The 16,958-nt window shown below is 44.9% G+C and overlaps 2 protein-coding genes across 3 annotated transcripts in view; one reads left to right on the top strand and one right to left on the bottom strand.

Moving 5' to 3' along the window:
• Positions 1 to 13,088, top strand: part of BABAM2 (BRISC and BRCA1 A complex member 2) — a 337,614-nt gene extending 324,526 nt beyond the window's left edge. For both annotated transcript variants that reach the window (XM_050948585.1, XM_050948586.1), the window contains one exon: positions 12,573 to 13,088. In XM_050948585.1, the coding sequence (XP_050804542.1) occupies positions 12,573 to 12,636 (64 nt within the window). In that variant the 3' untranslated portion in view covers positions 12,637 to 13,088. The remainder of the gene's footprint in view (positions 1 to 12,572) is intronic.
• LOC127048722 (uncharacterized) overlaps positions 1 to 16,958 on the bottom strand; it is a 94,779-nt gene that overhangs the window by 31,630 nt on the left and 46,191 nt on the right. The window lies entirely within an intron of this gene.

Raw genomic sequence — 16,958 nt, 5'->3', positions numbered from 1 at the left:
GCCTCTTCGGGCTGCAGGAATGGATCCCAAGCTGTTGACCAGTATGCTTCTCGCTCTCATTAACACGTCACGAGTAGCAGTAGAGCTCAGCACTGATCTCACCACACATAGTAACTATGACACAAGATTGCTTGTGGCATTTACGGAGGTCCTGACCACAGTGGAACGCCGCTTTTGGGCTCGGGAAATAAGCACTGAGTGGTGGGATCACATCATGGTGAACGTCTGGGATGACAAGCAGTGGCTGAAGAACTTTAGGATGAGGAAAGCCACATTCATGGCACTCTATGATGAGCTTGCCCTAGCCCTGAAGCCCGGTGAGGACATGAGAATGAGAGCTGCCCTGCCATCGGAAAAGCGTGTGATGATTGCACTGTGGAAGCTGGCTACTCCAGACTGCTACCAATCGGTCACTAACCAATTTGGAGTGGGAAAGTCGACCGTTGGACTCGTGTGGATGGAAATGTGCAGGGCCATTAATCGCATCCTGCTCTGAAAGACCGTGACTCTGAACAACATGCGTGACATTGTGGATGGTTTTGCACAAATGGGCTTCCCTAACTGTAGAGGGATGATAGATGGCACGCATATTACAATTCTGGCACCAGACCACCTAACCACCAAGTACATTAATCTGAAGGGGTATTTCTCTATGGTTCTCCAGGCGCTTGTGGATCACCATGGGCATTTCACAGACATTAAGGCAGGCTGGTGTGGAAAGGTGTATGACGGAGGCATCTTTTGGAACATTGGCCTGTTCAGGAAGCTGCAAGCAGGGACTTTCTTCCTGGAAGAGAAGATCACCATAGGGGAAGTCGAAATGTCCATTGTGATCTTGGGGGACCCTGCCTTCCCCTTAATGCCATGGCATACAGGAGGCAACTTGACAGCAGCAAGGAGCAGTTCAACAACAGGCTGAGCAAGTGCAGAATGACTGTTAAGTGTGCTTTTGGCCAGTTAAAGGCCTGCTGGCGCTGCCTCTATGGGAAGCTGGACCTGGCCAATGACAATATTCCTATGCTTATAACCACGTGCCTCACACTCCATATTTGTGAAGAGAAGGGTGAAAGCTTCATTCGGGGCTGAACCGCAGAGGCACAGCACCTGAAGGCTGAGTTTGAACATTCAAAGACCAGGACTATTAGAGGGGCACAGCGTGGGGCCATAAGGATCAGGGATGCCTTGAGGCAGCAATTTGAAGCTGAAAGCCACTAATATTGGTTGCTATGCTCAGGAGTGCAGTGCTTGTAATGCTAGGATGTGATTGTGATTGGTGCAGGTGATGCAATATGAAGATTTAACATAATTGTCTGTTGCTTTGCAGGGCTCTGTTTGCTTTAATTAATAGAATAAAGATGGCTTTCAAACCAACACAATTCTTTTATTAAAAAACAACAACCAGAAGAGAGAGTCAAACAAAAAAAAACATCAGTAGGTCCCAGGAGGAGGTGGAGTACCAGGATGGCTAAAGATTTGTGTATATCCAGGGATCATATCCAGCATTCTCCTTTGGAGTACAATGCAGCAGCTATTGTACTTCATCAGGGTCAAACTGCAGAGGGACAGGTGTTGAATGCAGTGGGTACTGGGAGTCCGCAGTGCTGGACTTTAACGGAGTGGGACTGGAATGCAGCAGGCACAGACTGGAGCTAGGAGGTTGATAAGAGTGTGTTGGCGGTGCCTGGGGGAAGCATGGGAAATAGTATTGCGACAGCGGCTGCAAGGGAGGGCGGGTGCGGAGCTGCTCGGTTTGCAGTGCTAGTATCGCCTGGACTATGTCTGCTTGGCACTCCATAACGTTTAAAAGCCACTCTGTGACTTCATTCTGGCGTGCCGCATTCTCCTTTTGGTCCCTCTTCTCGCTGTCCCCTCCTTCAATTCCTGTTTCTCGGCAGCAGAGTGCATCATAACTTTATGCAGAAAGTCCTCCTTAGTTCCTCTTGGCCACTTTCCCAAGGTCATCTCTGTGAAGTTTAAACACCTTTTACGGAAGCAGTATTGTTTGCAACACATAGAACACTGATTCATTGATTTAAAACACAACCAGTACTCATGCACCTGTCACTAACTGGCTGACCCCAGGCAAGCACACATGAAGCACAAGACCCCCAAAATGGTGAGTAGCCACAGAGGAAATCAGTGTTCCCGGACCCTATTGTACACTGAGCATGTGGTTCTTGGGGAGAGCCAGTACTGTAGAGGGGGGCCTGATTATCATTCCTGTCACCACACTTTTCACAGGATGTGATCATTATGGAAGATATCTCACTGCTGAGGGTGAGCAGGGAATCAAGGGAAGGCCTTCTCCAAGACTGCGACTTCCACCCTGGCCCCTATGTGGCTTGCCTGTGTGCAGCAATGGTCCCCCAACCCCATGACAGCAGAGTGGCGCAGGAAAGTTACTGTTAATGGGGCAAGAAACAAAGCAGCTCTGCCAAAGAACCTGCGGCAGCAGGTTGCCCAGTATCTCCATGAGAATTTCCTGGAGATCTGTGAGGCAGATTCCTGTGAAGTGAGGGAGTCAATCAACAGCCTGTTCTGCCACTCAGACTAGGCAGGTGGTGGGAGACAAGCCTTCTTTCTGCAACCCTCCTGTCCCCAACAACTTGCTTCAGTGATTCCCCAAATCAAATCCACTTCCCAGGGGCCTCCTCTCCTGTTTGCACTTTGCCAACATCCAACAGCTGTGACTGGCTAGCCTCCTCCGGGGTAGAAAAGAGCTCCTAACTGCATGCATCTCTGACCTCCGAGTCATCCTGTGCCTCTGAGTTCCCCTGCCCCTCCACATCCTCACCCAAGATTTCTCCTCCTGGCTTGGTCCACTCTTGACTGGCACATGAGCCACCGAAGTATCCACAGTGGTCTTAGCAGTGGAGGTGTGGTCACCGTGGAGTATCGCGTCCAGCTCTTTGTAGAACTGGTAGCTCATGGGCTCAGCATCAGAGCGGCAGTTTGCCTCCCACACCTTCTGGTAGGCATTCCGCAGCTCCTTCACCTTGACCCTGCACTGTAGTGTGCCCTGGTCATGGCCCCTTTCTGTCATGCATTGTGAAATCTGTCCGTAGGTATCATAATTCCTATGGCTGGAGCGCAGCTGGGATTGGATAGCGTCCTTTCCCCAAATGCTGATGAGGTCAAGCAGCTCAGCATTACTCCAAGTGGGGGATCGCCTGGGGTGTGGAGTAGGCATAGCCATCTAGAAAGATGTGTTGAGACCACTACACACATCACTGAGCAAACAGGAAGGGGACTTCCAAAAATCCAAAGAATTTACAGGGTGGGGAATGACGATTGGTCACCTGAGGGCAGCACAGTAGAGCTCAAACTGATGACCAGAGAGGTGAGAACAGGCATTGTGGGACACCTCCAGGAGCCCAATCTCGCAGCGCTGTGATTGATCATAGTGTCTACACTGACACCACAGCGCTGTAGCCCCGGCACAGAAAGCTGTACGCCTCTCGTCAGCAGGGCTGGTGCAAGGAAGTTTCGCACCCTCAATGAAACTTCTACCTTGCACCCCCCACCCAGCTAACCCCGCCCCCCCCATGGCAACTAACTCAGCCCCCCACCCGGGGAGCCCCCCCACGGCAACTAACCCCGCCCAGGGAGACTTCCTCTGTTCTCCCACAGCAGCTAACTCTGCCTGGGGAGACTTCCCCCCTCTCGCTGCCCCCCCCCCACCACCACCATGGCAGCTAACCCTGACTGGGGAGACTTCCCCCCTCTCCCCTCCCCCCACAGCAGCTAACCCTGCCTGGGGACACCTCCCCCCGTGGAAGCTAACCCTGCCTGGGGACACCTCCCCCCATGGAAGCTAACCCTGCCTGGGGAGCCCGCCCCAGCTCACCTCGGCTCCGCCTCCTCCACTGAGCACGCCGGCGCTGCTCTAATTCTCCTCGCCCAGGCTTGTGGCGCTGATTGGAGGAGACTTAGAGCTGGGCTGTGTGCTCAGCGGAGGAGGCAGAGTGGAGGTAAGCTGGGGCGGGGAGCTGTTCCCCTGTGCGCCCCCCCGTTACTGCGGGTAGCCCTCCCCGCGCGCCCCCCACCCAGCTCACCTCCACTCCACCTCCTCGCCTGAGGGGACTTTTAGGCTCCCCCAAACACTAGGCGCCCTTGGTGGCCGCCTAATTTGCCTACATGGTTGCAACGGCCCTGCTCGTCGGGATGATTCTTTACAGCGTTGCAACTGTGCAGTTTCTGATCACTATGTGGCTTGGCAGTGTGTACACCTCGGGAGTTACAATGCAGAAAGCTGCTTTACTGCGCAGAAACTTGCCAGTATAGACAGGACCTCAGTGTCAGCTAAGACCGAAACAGTTGTGAGGGGTTGCAAAGGCATCATGTTCAGCACCTGGGTAAGAGGCTTTTGCACACAGGAATTTTGCTGCACTCCAGGGAGTGTTGCAGCCAGTCCTTCTTAGCTTGCTGTAATATCATTGTGATATAGTGCCATTTGAGGGGGAGGAAGAAAAGCAGAGAAATGAAGGGACCTCAGCGTTTCCCAAAAGAAAAAAAAGGTCAACCAAAAATTGACAATCTCTCCAGTCCCAAAGTGGTACAAGGCAGAGATGCCACAAACCAAGCAGCATCAGAGCAGGCTTCCCAATCCTCATTGTGTCTCAACAGGTACCTGGAAGACTGCATTATTTTTAACACCCTCTTATCTGGAACCCAAAGACTTGCATGGTGGGAGATGGTATTTTAAAACACTTTTTGAGACATTTAGTTGTACCAGAGGGTAGAGTATTGTAAAAATAAAAATGTGGTTTCTAATTACTAAGAAATAACTTGCCCTGTGTTCTGTGGCATAGCACTAGTCAAGTTCTAAACTGCTGAGAGCATTAAGTCATTCAGTATGAATGGGGTTACATGAATGGGTATTGTGAGAAACTAATCATTGCTTAAAGAGTTTGGTTACATATGGGGGGGGTGTACAAGATACAAGTATGTATGTGGTTGTATATCATTTTTAAACTCAGATCTATGTAATAGAAACTTTATTCAGTATGATGAAAGCCATTTTCTATCTCTTCTGCAGAAGATTGTAGACTAGCACAGCCTCTGTTTCTCTTTAGAATTACTTGGCTTTGTTTCTGTTGGAGTTATTCTTTCCCATATTCATCCTCAGCCTGATTTAGGGCAATGTCCTCTTCAGCTCTAGTCTTTTTCTCTTACCACAAAAGGCTGGTGGAACCTCACCACATTGCACCAGTGCCAGCAGACAAATTCATGGAACATCTTTGTTTTCTTAGCCAGTAACAACTCCAATTAATAATTTCCAGAAATGGGCAAAAATCAAAATTTCCATCTCAGATGAAATTTTAATATTTTGATATTTGTTTTGGCCCAAATTGGGATGAAAACGTGATATATTGTAAAAAGCAATAAAGAGTCCTGTGGCACCTTATAGACTAACAGACGTATTGGAGCATCATCTGACGAAGTGAGTATTCACCCATGAAAGCTTATGCTCCAAACATCTGTTAGTCTATAAGGTGCCACAGGACTCCGTCACTTTTTACAGATCCAGATTAACACGGCTACCCCTCTGATACTTGACAACCGGATATATTGAAAGTATTCATAGAACAGAAAGTGCTATAAATGTTTTGTTTTGAGCCAGTTCAATATTAAACTTCATCTGCTGGTGGTGCTGTACCATGGAGGTGTAGTTTGTGTGCCTCATGCAGTTATTCTTTCCTAAGAGCAAGGGCCCCTGTCTGGATCACATCTTCCCCGATGCATTACAGTCATGTGACTCCTGTAATGCACTATGTAGCTCAGAGGGGAGACTGCAGTGCATTGTGGGAGCCTGGCCCGTAATAGAGAATGAGACCATAAAACACCTGCACTACAACTCCCATAAGGCACTGTGGCACTTCAGGCAGATAAAGTTTACTGTAAGACTGACTTGAAACAAAACGTTTTTCAGTGCAGCAAACCAAAATGTTTCAATTCAGGTCAAATTGAGCTGAAACAAAATATTTTGTTTTCATTTGCCATTAGGAAAAATCAAAAAATTTCTGCAAAATTAAAAAAGTCAATCTTCAAACACTGCAAAAAAAATTTTGTCAGAAAATTCCCAACCAGCTCTAATAATCTGAGTCATTTGACTTCTTTCTATTCTCCTCTCCCCATATGGAGACTTTAGACCAGGGATGGGAAACCCACGGCCCGCAGGCCACTTTAAGCTGGTCCGCGAGCTCCCGCTGGTGAGCAGGGTCTGGGGCTTGCCCCGCACCACACAACTTGGTCTCACTCTGGCCAGGGCACCAGGTCGGGGGCCACACCACGTGGCTCGGCCCCACTGCAGCGGTCCAACCAGGGTGCATGGTCAGGGCCTCACCACACTGCTCCCAGAAGCCACGGCATGGCCCCACTCCAGCCGGGGCACAGGGTCGGAGCCTGCTCCATACAGCTCCTGGAAGCAGTGTGCAGAGCTGCCTGGCCTTGCCTCCGCGTAGGAGCCAAGAAGGGACATGCCACTGCTTCTGGGAGCTGCTTGAGGTAAGAACTGCTCGGATCTCGCACCCCTGAGCCTCTCCCTACACCCCAACCCCCTGCCCCAGCCCTGATCCTCCTCCCACTGTCCAAACCCCTCGATCCCAGCCCAGAGCATCCTCCTGCACCCTAAACCTCTCATCCCCAGCCCCACTCCAGAGCCTGCACCCCCAGCCTGAACCTGCACCCCTACCCCAGCCTTGAACCCCCTCCCACCCTCTGAACCCCTAAGTTCCAGCCCAGAGCACCCTCCTATACCCCAAACTCCCCAGCCCCACCCCAGAGCCCTCACCCTCAACCCGAATTTTGCGAGCGTTCATGGCCCGCCATACAATTTCTATTCCCTGATGTGGCCCTCAGGCCAAAAAGTTTGCCCACTCCTGCTCTAGACAATTTCTGTCACTTCTCGAACATTTCTTAAGTTTGGCATTTCCTCTCTGTCCCCACCAGTAAAACACGGATTTACACTATGACACACTCTTACCTGAATTGCCCCTTTTTCATCTCCCTGTCTCTCATCCACAGTCTGTCCAACATGCTGCAGCTAAAATAATTATCTGAACATATCACATGGCTGAAGTTCTTTGCATGTCCTCTGTTTCTTTCTGCAGCCAACCAGTAAGTATGTTGAATAATCATTATCTTAAGTCTTCCATAATGTCTTGCATCTCAGGTACCAAGATGGGAAAACTCATCCTGGGTAATAGTCTTTGATATTACCTGTACCTCATTCTGGGCAAGACAACAAATGACAAAGTAGAAACCTAAACTTGTGGCTTAAGACTTGGGAAGGAAGAATAGGCATTTAATTTTATGAAGTATGACATTCATTTCTGGAAAAACAACAAGGAGTCCGGTGGCACCTTAAAGACTAACAGATTTATTTGGACATAAGCTATTGTGGGTAAAAAAACCTCACTTCTTCAGATGCATGGAGTGAAAGTTACAGATGCAGGCATTATGTAATGACACATGAAGAGAAGGGAGTTACCTCACAAGTGGAGAACCAGTGTTGACAGGGCCAATTCGATCAGGGTGGATGTAGTCCACTCCCAATAATAGATGAGGAGGTGTCAATTCCAGGAGAGGCAAAGCTGCTTTTGTAATGAGCCAGCCACTCCCAGTCCCTATTCAAGCCCAAATTAATGGTGTTAAATTTGCAAATGAATTTTAGTTCTGCTCTTTCTCTTTGAAGTCTGTTTCTGAAGTTTCTTTGTTCAAGAATAGTTTCTTTAAAATCTGTTATAGAATGTCCAGGGAAATTGAAGTGTTCACCTACTGGCTTTTGTATGTTACCATTCCTGATGTCCAGTTTGTGTCCATTTATTCTTTTACGTATTCATTTTTGGGTCCATGGAAGCCTTAGAAGAGCAATACGTTTAATCTGAACTGACAATAGAGTAATGTGCTGGCTGAAATAGTGCTGTAGAATCACGCTGTAAGGAGGAATTTAAATTAGTATTGCAGTGGCACAGACAAGCACACAAGAGTGAAAAGAAAGGATATTGTAGATGTAGATAAAGATAGCATGGAAGTGTGTACTTAGTGTCAATAAGATTTAATTTTGGGAATCATGCCACAGCAGAAAGCTGACTGAAAAGTGATACAGTATTTGTGGTGTTAATACAACTGGGAAGAGAAATATAGGTGGCTGTTTTGGAAATGGAATTAAATATAGGAATACTCTTTCACATATCCAACTTAACAAAAATGAACTTTTTTGCCATTTAGGAAAATATGTGGCTTTTTGAGAGACTGTTGAAACTAGAAGTCAAGAGGATAGGAGCAGGCATAAGAGGAGAGGCTCCAGAGGGGAAGGAAGCAAGCAATTTAAAATAAGCATGTAGAGGAAATATAATCAGACATTAAGACAACACAAGGAGAAATGCTAAGAGGATAACAGAGATACTATGGTTGACAAAATATAAGGGAAATTCCCATATGTGGCAGAACATTGCAGAGCTAGTCATGATATACTCCAGTAGGCCACATTTTCAAATGTTTACTACAAAAATGTAAGTGCAAACCACATATCTTCTTGTACAAACCAGATGATAACACACACACTTAGCTGGTATAGCCATACTGATGTGAAGTCACTTTTGTGAGCACAGTTTCAGAGCTACCTCTTCCAAAATTTGGTCCACAAAATCAGGAGCTTTTGTGAATTCAGTAGAGGATACATACTGGTTTACTATTTCGTGTGTGCGCTCTCTCGCTCTCTCTCTCTCTCTCTCTCTGTTTCCATTATCATTCTTAGGCTCAAGGTGTGATCTCAGATTCCCTAAGGCATCCTGCAATATTCTTATCTTGTGCTACTCATCTGGCCTTTAGCCAGTATTCTCACACAGCCTTACAAATTTGATGCAAGTTGATTGTCATTGTCTTCTAATGAGCTTAGCAGGCATATTGCCACAAAGAGGAGAGGAGCTTTCCCTTTTTTGATCTTACGGTATTTTCAGTTTCAGTCGTGATCAGGAGTAATTGTTCAGTGGCATCAAGAAATTCTATACAGTTTATGAAATTAGATCTCTCGGTTGATTGTGGAGATTCAGCATATCCACTTGTCTGATGCAATATCTGGAATTCTTGGCATGCATTATTACCATAGCAGTAGATATAAGTCATACAGGGAACATAATTTACAGGTATCCTCATTTCAGAAATTACAAAGAAATACTCTGTGAGAAAATATAAATATAGATTGTAAAGCAGATTTAAAACAAAATCTAGAAAAATGAAGAGTTCACAATATAGAGAGTAGTAGGTGAAAGTCACAAGTGGCAGAATTAAGGTTTAATTTCCTTTGATTTACTTGGCAAATAAAAGATCTTGAGGAGCCTATAATTGCAGAAGTGGACACATTTTGCTGTTAGTACAGAGTCCCAAAGGTACAATATAAACCAACTTGCAGTGATCAGGATGGATTCATTCTATGCGTTGATAAAGTGACTCACTAAGTTCGTCATAGAAAAGACAGTGATATCAGGAACCAGAATACAAAGTACACCTCATTTACAAAATGATTCTTCCTTATTCCAGATTTTTCACTCAGAAAGTTGTTGGGTTTTTTTGTTTTGTTTTTTACCAATTAGCAAGCAAAGAATTACTGCTCGTCCATTTAATTTATTCACCACAGAGAATTAGCTGATGCTTTATTAAACTACTCTACTGCTGTCAACACTGACCCTGTATTTCATAAGTGTTCCTGGAAGAAGGCAGATCAAGAGCTTATCCATTACCTGTATTCTCACTTTCCCAGCTCATTGTGCAATTCCACTGAGTGATTGTGGTGCTGTATTTGAAACTTTTTCAAAAGCTGAATAAATCCAGTTATCCCAGAAGCGTGGTGAGCATCAAATATATAACAGATGGCAAATTTGTAATGCTGTAGCAAATGGTTTAACCTTTCCTTTCACGCTGTTTCTCACTCTGTTTCTCACTCAGGCCTGGTCTACACTACGTGTTTAAACCGAATTTAGCAGCGTTAAACCAATTTAACCCTGCACCTGTCCACACAATGAGGCCCTTTATATCGATATAAAGGGCTCTTTAAATCGGTTTCTGTACTCCTTCCCGACGAGAGGAGTAGCACTGAAATCGGTATTTCCATGTCGGATTAGGGTTAGTGTAGCCGCAAATCGACGGTATTGGCCTCCGGGCAGTATCCCAGAGTGCACCATTGTGACCGCTCTGGAAAGCAATCTGAACTCGAATGCACTGGCCAGTCAAACAGGGAAAGCCCCGCGAACTTTTGAATTTCATTTCCTGTTTGCCCACCATGGAGCACTGATCAGCACGGGTGGCGATGCAGTCCCAAATCCAAAAAGAGCTCCAGCATGGACCGTATTGGAGATACTGGATCTGATCACTGTATGGGGAGACAAATCTGTTCTATCAGAGCTCCGTTACGGAAGACGAAATGCCAAAGCATTTGAAAAAATCTCCAGGCTATGATAGACAGAGGCCACCACAGGGACTCAGCACAGTGCTGCGTGACAAGCATAACAAAAAGCCAAAGAATCAAATGGATGCTCATGGAGGGAGGGAGGGAAGGAGGGAGGGAGGGGGTACTGAGGACTCCAGCTATCCCACAGTCCCCGCAGTCTCCGAAAAGTATTTGCATTCTTGGCTGAGCTCCCAATGCCTGAAGGGTCAGAAACATTTATCCACATGGTTCAGGGTATTTGTCGTCAATTTACACCCTTCCCCCCCGCCCCCCGAAAGAAAAGGGAAAAAAAAACGTTTCTCACCTTTCTTCAATGTCACCCTATGTCTACTGCATGCTGCTGGTAGACGGGGTGCTGCAGCGCTGAACATCAGTATCCCCTTCCCGGTGGCAGACAGTACACTATGACTGCTATCCATCGTCATCATCAGCCCGTGAGTGCTCCTGGCTGGCCTCGGTGAGGTTGGCCAGAGGCGCCTGGGTAAAAATTGGAATGACTCCCAGTCATTCCTGGCAGATGGTACAGAACAGCTGGCAACCGTCTTCATCATAGCAACTGGAGGCTGAGCTCTATCAGCCCCCCACTTTCATGTCTAAAGAAAAGATTCTGTACTGCCTGGACTATCACAGCAGCGGGAAGCTGGGCTCCTCTCCCTTGCCACCCTTTAATGTCCTGCCTGGACTATCATAGCAGCTGGAGGCTTCCTCTGCCTCATTTTATCTCACTAAAAAGTCAGTGTTTCTTATTTCTGCATTCTTTATTACTTCATTACACAAATGGGGGGACACTGCCACAGTAGCCCAGGAGGCTTGGGGGAGCAGGGAAGCAACGGGTGGGGTTGTTGCAGGGGCATTCCCTAGAATGGCATGCAGCTCATCATTTCTGCGGGATCTCTGGAGCTCTGACACGGAGCGGCTGTGCTCTCTGGTTCTCTAGAACATTTGCCCCACATTTTAGGCAGGACTGACTCTTATTTTTAGACAAAACATAAAGAAGGGAATGACCCGGGGAGTCATTCCCATTTTTGTCCATGCGCCCCCGGCCAACCTCAGCGAGGCCAACCAGGAGCACCCATGACAGCAGCAGACGGTACAGAATGACTGATAACCGTCATCTCATCACCAATTTACAATGGCATGGCAGACGGTGCAATAGGGATGATAACAGTCTCTGCTACCTTGCAAAGGCAAATGAATGCTGCTGTGTAGTGCTGCAGTACCGCGTCTGTCAGCAGCATCCAGTACACATATGGTGACAGTGACAAGGCAAAACAGGCTCCATGGCTGCCATGCTGTAGTGTCTGCCAGGGCAATCCAGGGAAAAAGGGTGCGAAATGATTGTCTGCCATTGCTTTCACAGAGGAAAGATTGAGTGACGACATTTACCCAGAATCACCCGCGACACTGTTTTTGCATTGGGATCTCAACCCAGAATTCCAATGGGCGGGGAAGACTGCAGGAACTATGGGATAGCTACAGGATAGCTACCCACAGTGCAACGCTCTGGAAATCGACGCTAGCCTCGGTACATGGACGCACACCGCCGAATTAATGTGCTTAGTGTGGCCGCATGCACTCGACTTTATACAATCTGTTTTACAAAACCGGTTTATGTAAAATCGGAATAATCCCGTAGTATAGACATACCCTGAGAGAGCCCAACGCTGTTTATCTCTGTACCTGATATACCATTGTACCTAGACTAAAGGAATTAGAATACAAATCAAGGGAAGAAAAGAGAGCAATTGCCAGTGATTCACGAAAGCTGTCCACAAAATATTTTTTCCTTCAAAACATATGCATTGAATATGCATGAGACAAAGTTATGCTGACACTACAAGGTGACATTGGTACTGATCACATTAGTAGTGCTGCATATGATTGTGGTCAGTTCATCAAAGGAAGTAACGCTACTGAAATTAAAAAGATTGAAGCACAAGGATCACCAAAAATACACTGTAGAATTTTGAGAAGTAGGCCTCTTATTTATGTGACTAAATATGGACATAGGCAGCTAACTTCACGCTCCCATTTTTTAAAAATCTTGGCTGTGGGTACCATGCACACATGATTGTTCTGAGTTTGTTCTTTGCTAACCACAAACTTTCTTTTTCCCCACTAGGGCTTATTTCAAAACGTTTGTTCCTCAGTTCCAAGAGGCAGCTTTTGCCAATGGAAAGCTGTAGGAAACACCAGGTCTGGAGAAGATGCCAGACAGATTATTACATCCACATGTATGTCAGCCCCAAGAGGACTTCCTGGAAGTGGGTTGGAATCTCTTCTTTTGATACTTTTTGCCTCTGGAATAGCTTTGATCTCCACAGACTTCATTAACTCTATAAAACAAGGACCTCAGCTGGCTAATTCTAAACTGAATATTTGATACTCCTTCTCCAATCCTCTCCTACCACTATCATTTCCTTTTATAGCCACTGGATTAAATTAAAACCTTAGTGTTTAGATGTGATACCGTTTCCCTGTGACAACAATGTTTAATGCAATGCCTTGTTTCAGAAATGCTTGTCTTTCAGGTGTTGTTAAGAAGTGATTGTTTTCATACCAGTATTCTGTTGTTCTGAACCTTTGTGTATTTTCAGCATATCCTAATAATATATAAAGCTGCCATAATTATCAGAAATGCCTAATGGACTATATAATGCCATATTCTGCCTCTGACATTTGCCTATATTTATGATTCTTATTGACACATGTATGAGTCCCAATATTTAACTGCTCAGTGCCTTTCAGATGAGTCTGATGTTGACATGGCAGTATATTTTTTAATATCTCAGCTGAAAACTCATCATGAGTTGAATTCAGTGTCTTTATAGTCTAGTTTATTTCAGGTAACACAACTTAAGGTGACTTTCTAATTGACATCAGTTGCTGTTACTGAGAAAGGTATATCGCTTTAGTATCAACTGTTCAAGTAACCAGTTGTGTAAATTAAGGAGACAGACTAGAGCTCCTGCATAGTCCCACAACTCTGTCAAGTAACGTAAATACCACTAATGAAACAGGCCTTTAACAAGGAATTACTGAATTCTTTGAAGGCAACAGATACAATAATCTAGGGAAGCAGATTTATTTAACCTAAGACTTTCAGTTTTAGTCAGCACATATATTTAAAGAATTGATGAGAAGACGTAATGGGATGCATCAGTTTTTCTAATGCTGTAATGGTAAATGAAGAATCCCAGCCACTCATCTTCCCCTTCTCGTGATATGTTATAGCAGGCCATATATAGCTGACTCTTAGTGGTGTCACTTCCCAAATTAAATCGTAGATAGACCAGGGTACTTTCCAGCATGGAATAAAGTTTGTGTGTTGTTATAAATACAGAATACAGAAAAGGTACTTTCTGCTAAGTGTTAGGGAACTGAACTGATGAGCTGTTCTGAAGACATAATAGTGAAAAGTATTTCTGTTGATGTTATTAAATATTGTGACAGACCCAGACCAGTGGGGTACAGGAGTCTGGTAGAGGACAAATATACTGGTCACTGGATGAGTAGTTTCCTGTTCCCTGAGTGACCAGAGCAGGGGCTGCACTAGAGTAATCAGGAACCTGCTAGAACCAATTAAGGCAGACAAGCTAATTAGATCACCTGCAGCTAATCAAGGCAGGCTAATCAGGGCACCTGGGTTTAAAAGGGAGCTCACTCCAGTCAGGCAAAGGAGGAGCCAGAGGAGAGGAAGTGCATGTGAGGAGCTGGGAGCAAGAGGCACAAGGAGCTGAGAGTGAGAGGGTGTGCTGCTGGAGGACTAAGGAGTACAAGCGTTATCAGACACCAGGAGGAAGGTCCTGTAGTGAGGATAAAGAAGGTGTTTGGAGGAGGCCATGGGGAAGTATCCCAGGGAGTTGTAGCTGTCATGCTGCTGTTACAGGAGGCACTATAGACAGCTGCAATCCACAGGGCCCTGGGCTGGAACCCGGAGTAGAGGGTGGGCCTGAGTTCCCCCCAAACCTCCCAAGTCCTGATCAGACACAGGAGAAGTTGACCCAGACTGTGGGAAAGATCACTGAAGTGAGCAAATCTGCCAATAAGCGCAGGACTCACCAAGGTAGAGGAGGAACTTTGTCACAATATGTATACAAATTTTAATTGATTGGCAGTATTGCCCCAAATTCCTTGTAACTTTGGATTATTAGAGAAAAGTATTGTCTACTAGAAGAACTGTGTGTCCAAGGAACAAGTATGATCCTTGTACATTAATTTTTCTTAATACATACTATTAGTCTAGTTTCCCTGAGAAACTACCATCCTTCTAGCAAATTCTATTTTTTTTTAAATGACCATATACTATTGAAAGTCAAAGTCAGTTAGGAGTTAGATACCAAGCTGAAGTCAAATCATAGGCCTTATTCCAAGTCTAAAGAAAAAGGAGGACAGATTTTGTCCCCTTATCTGGTCCCTTGTAACTGTTGCTGAGTCACAAAGGGGCTGTAAACAGCCTTCAAAGGTCTGAGGACAGATTCTCCCAGCACAGGTACTACATTGCGCTGCTGTAAACAGAACTGAAGCCCTTTGCTGAGCTAAGCTAAGCAGGGTTGTTTTTAAATATATCTTAGCTATTCACGCATCATTACTGCATATGAACAAAATTTACATTAATCTATATGAGACAACCATAAACCTGCACTTCCTGAGGTATAAATCAACATTACGTACAAATACGCTAAGACTATGTCATATATGCTGTGGTTGGGTGGGGATATAGAAAGACAGTTATTCTTCTGCTGAAATCCAAGTCCCTGTGCTGGTTTTTTTGCTCTGTCTCTGAAAGGAAATATTTCAAATGTTTCTTTTCTAGTGATGCACAGCTGAAACTAAGCGTATGTCCAGACTACCCCGCCGTATCAGCGGGTTAAAATCGATTGCTCGGGGATCGATATATCGCGTCTAATCTAGACACGATATATCGATCCCCGAGCGTGCTTATATCGATTCCGGAACTCCATCAACCCCAACGGAGTTCCGGAATCGACACGGAGAGCCGCGGACATCGATCCCGCACCGTCTGGACGGGTGAGTAATTCGATCTTAGATATTCGACTTCAGCTACGTTATTCACGTAGCTGAAGTTGCGTATCTAAGATCGATTTCCCCCCCCCTAGTCTGGACGAGCCCTTCGTAACAGTAGCTTGTATACCATTATGTATCTACACTGTATTTATTAACTTAGGAACTCTCTGATGAGACTGACTTCTTTAAGAAGATTTGGAAGGTTCATTCAAGAATATCTGCTTAGATTTTTGATTGCTCAAGTGGCATCCGTAATATCTCCATTTTTTATCTTATTTACATGTCAGAAATTGTCATGAAGCTACCAAAGGCTGGTAATGTTCCTCAAGCATTTCACTGTGACAATCACCTACACATTTTTAATCAAAATTCTACCCTTAACGTCAATACTATGTATTTTGGACATTGGACTACTCTAGTACTGTGGTCTCTGTGCTCCAAAACTCTCCTAAGGCACCACTCCAACACTATACAGAACTAACCAATCATTTGATATGTTCAAATTCATTAATATCTAATGGCTGTTCAGTGGCTTAGGTGAAATGAATTGATGGTTTCAGTCCAGTTCCTAATTGATCATATGTCCACATGACAAACCACAGTTGGCATTATTGTTTTCCATGTAGTCAGAGAGTCCATGGATTGAAAAGATGATGGAGATTGAGCTTTATTACCCTAATTTGTAGTCCCTCAAAATCACAATTGAGGTACATTGTCCTCTGCTAGGAGAAACTTGTACTGCCTGTAGCTTGGATAAATGGGTAATTTCAGTCTCCAGGTCTAACATTTTGGAATTTTTTTTTGAAGTACAGTATTCTGATCCTAGATGATATGAGCATTTGCTTTTCCCCATCTGTAAAATGGAAATAATTATATTAACCTCCTTTGTAAAGCACTGCGAGATCTACTGATGAAGAGCATTATAGAAGAGCTACATGATGTAGTTATTTATCATTCCAGAGCAGTGCTTCTCAAGCTGTAATCCATGAACCACTAACAGTCCATAGAGCCCATCCTGATCATTCAAAGAATGATATATTTTGAAAAATAGACAGTGAGAGAATTGGTGTATTGGGAGGAGCATGAGAGAATTTCTCTCTTATAAATTGGTCTACAGAATGAGAAAGTGGAGAGCTTAAGAGAGAATTTGTTTGACCAGTCTTACATTAACAAGTTACAGATATTTGTTGAGCAAATGCAATTATGCATGTGGTTATTTCCTATTTGCATAAAGTTGAGTGTATATTCTAATTATAACATTCCTTGCAACCAGTTTAATGGGAATGAGACCATCACTCTTTTGTTCTTAATATATGCAGTTAAAAAAAAAATACAGATGCTTGACTCAATTAACTACAGAACATATGATAAATAACTAATCACCTTGAAATTATTGTGAATATGTCTAAAGAATTTAAGTTCCTCCCCAACATATGCTTCAACTAAGGGAATACGTTTACTCTTTATACAATAAGCTTGT

The sequence above is a fragment of the Gopherus flavomarginatus genome, chromosome 4 (genome assembly GCF_025201925.1).
Source record: "Gopherus flavomarginatus isolate rGopFla2 chromosome 4, rGopFla2.mat.asm, whole genome shotgun sequence".
Lineage (NCBI taxonomy): Eukaryota > Metazoa > Chordata > Testudines > Testudinidae > Gopherus > Gopherus flavomarginatus.
The sequence above is the reverse complement of the archived record's forward strand: the minus strand, read 5'-3'. Positions and strand labels throughout refer to the sequence as shown.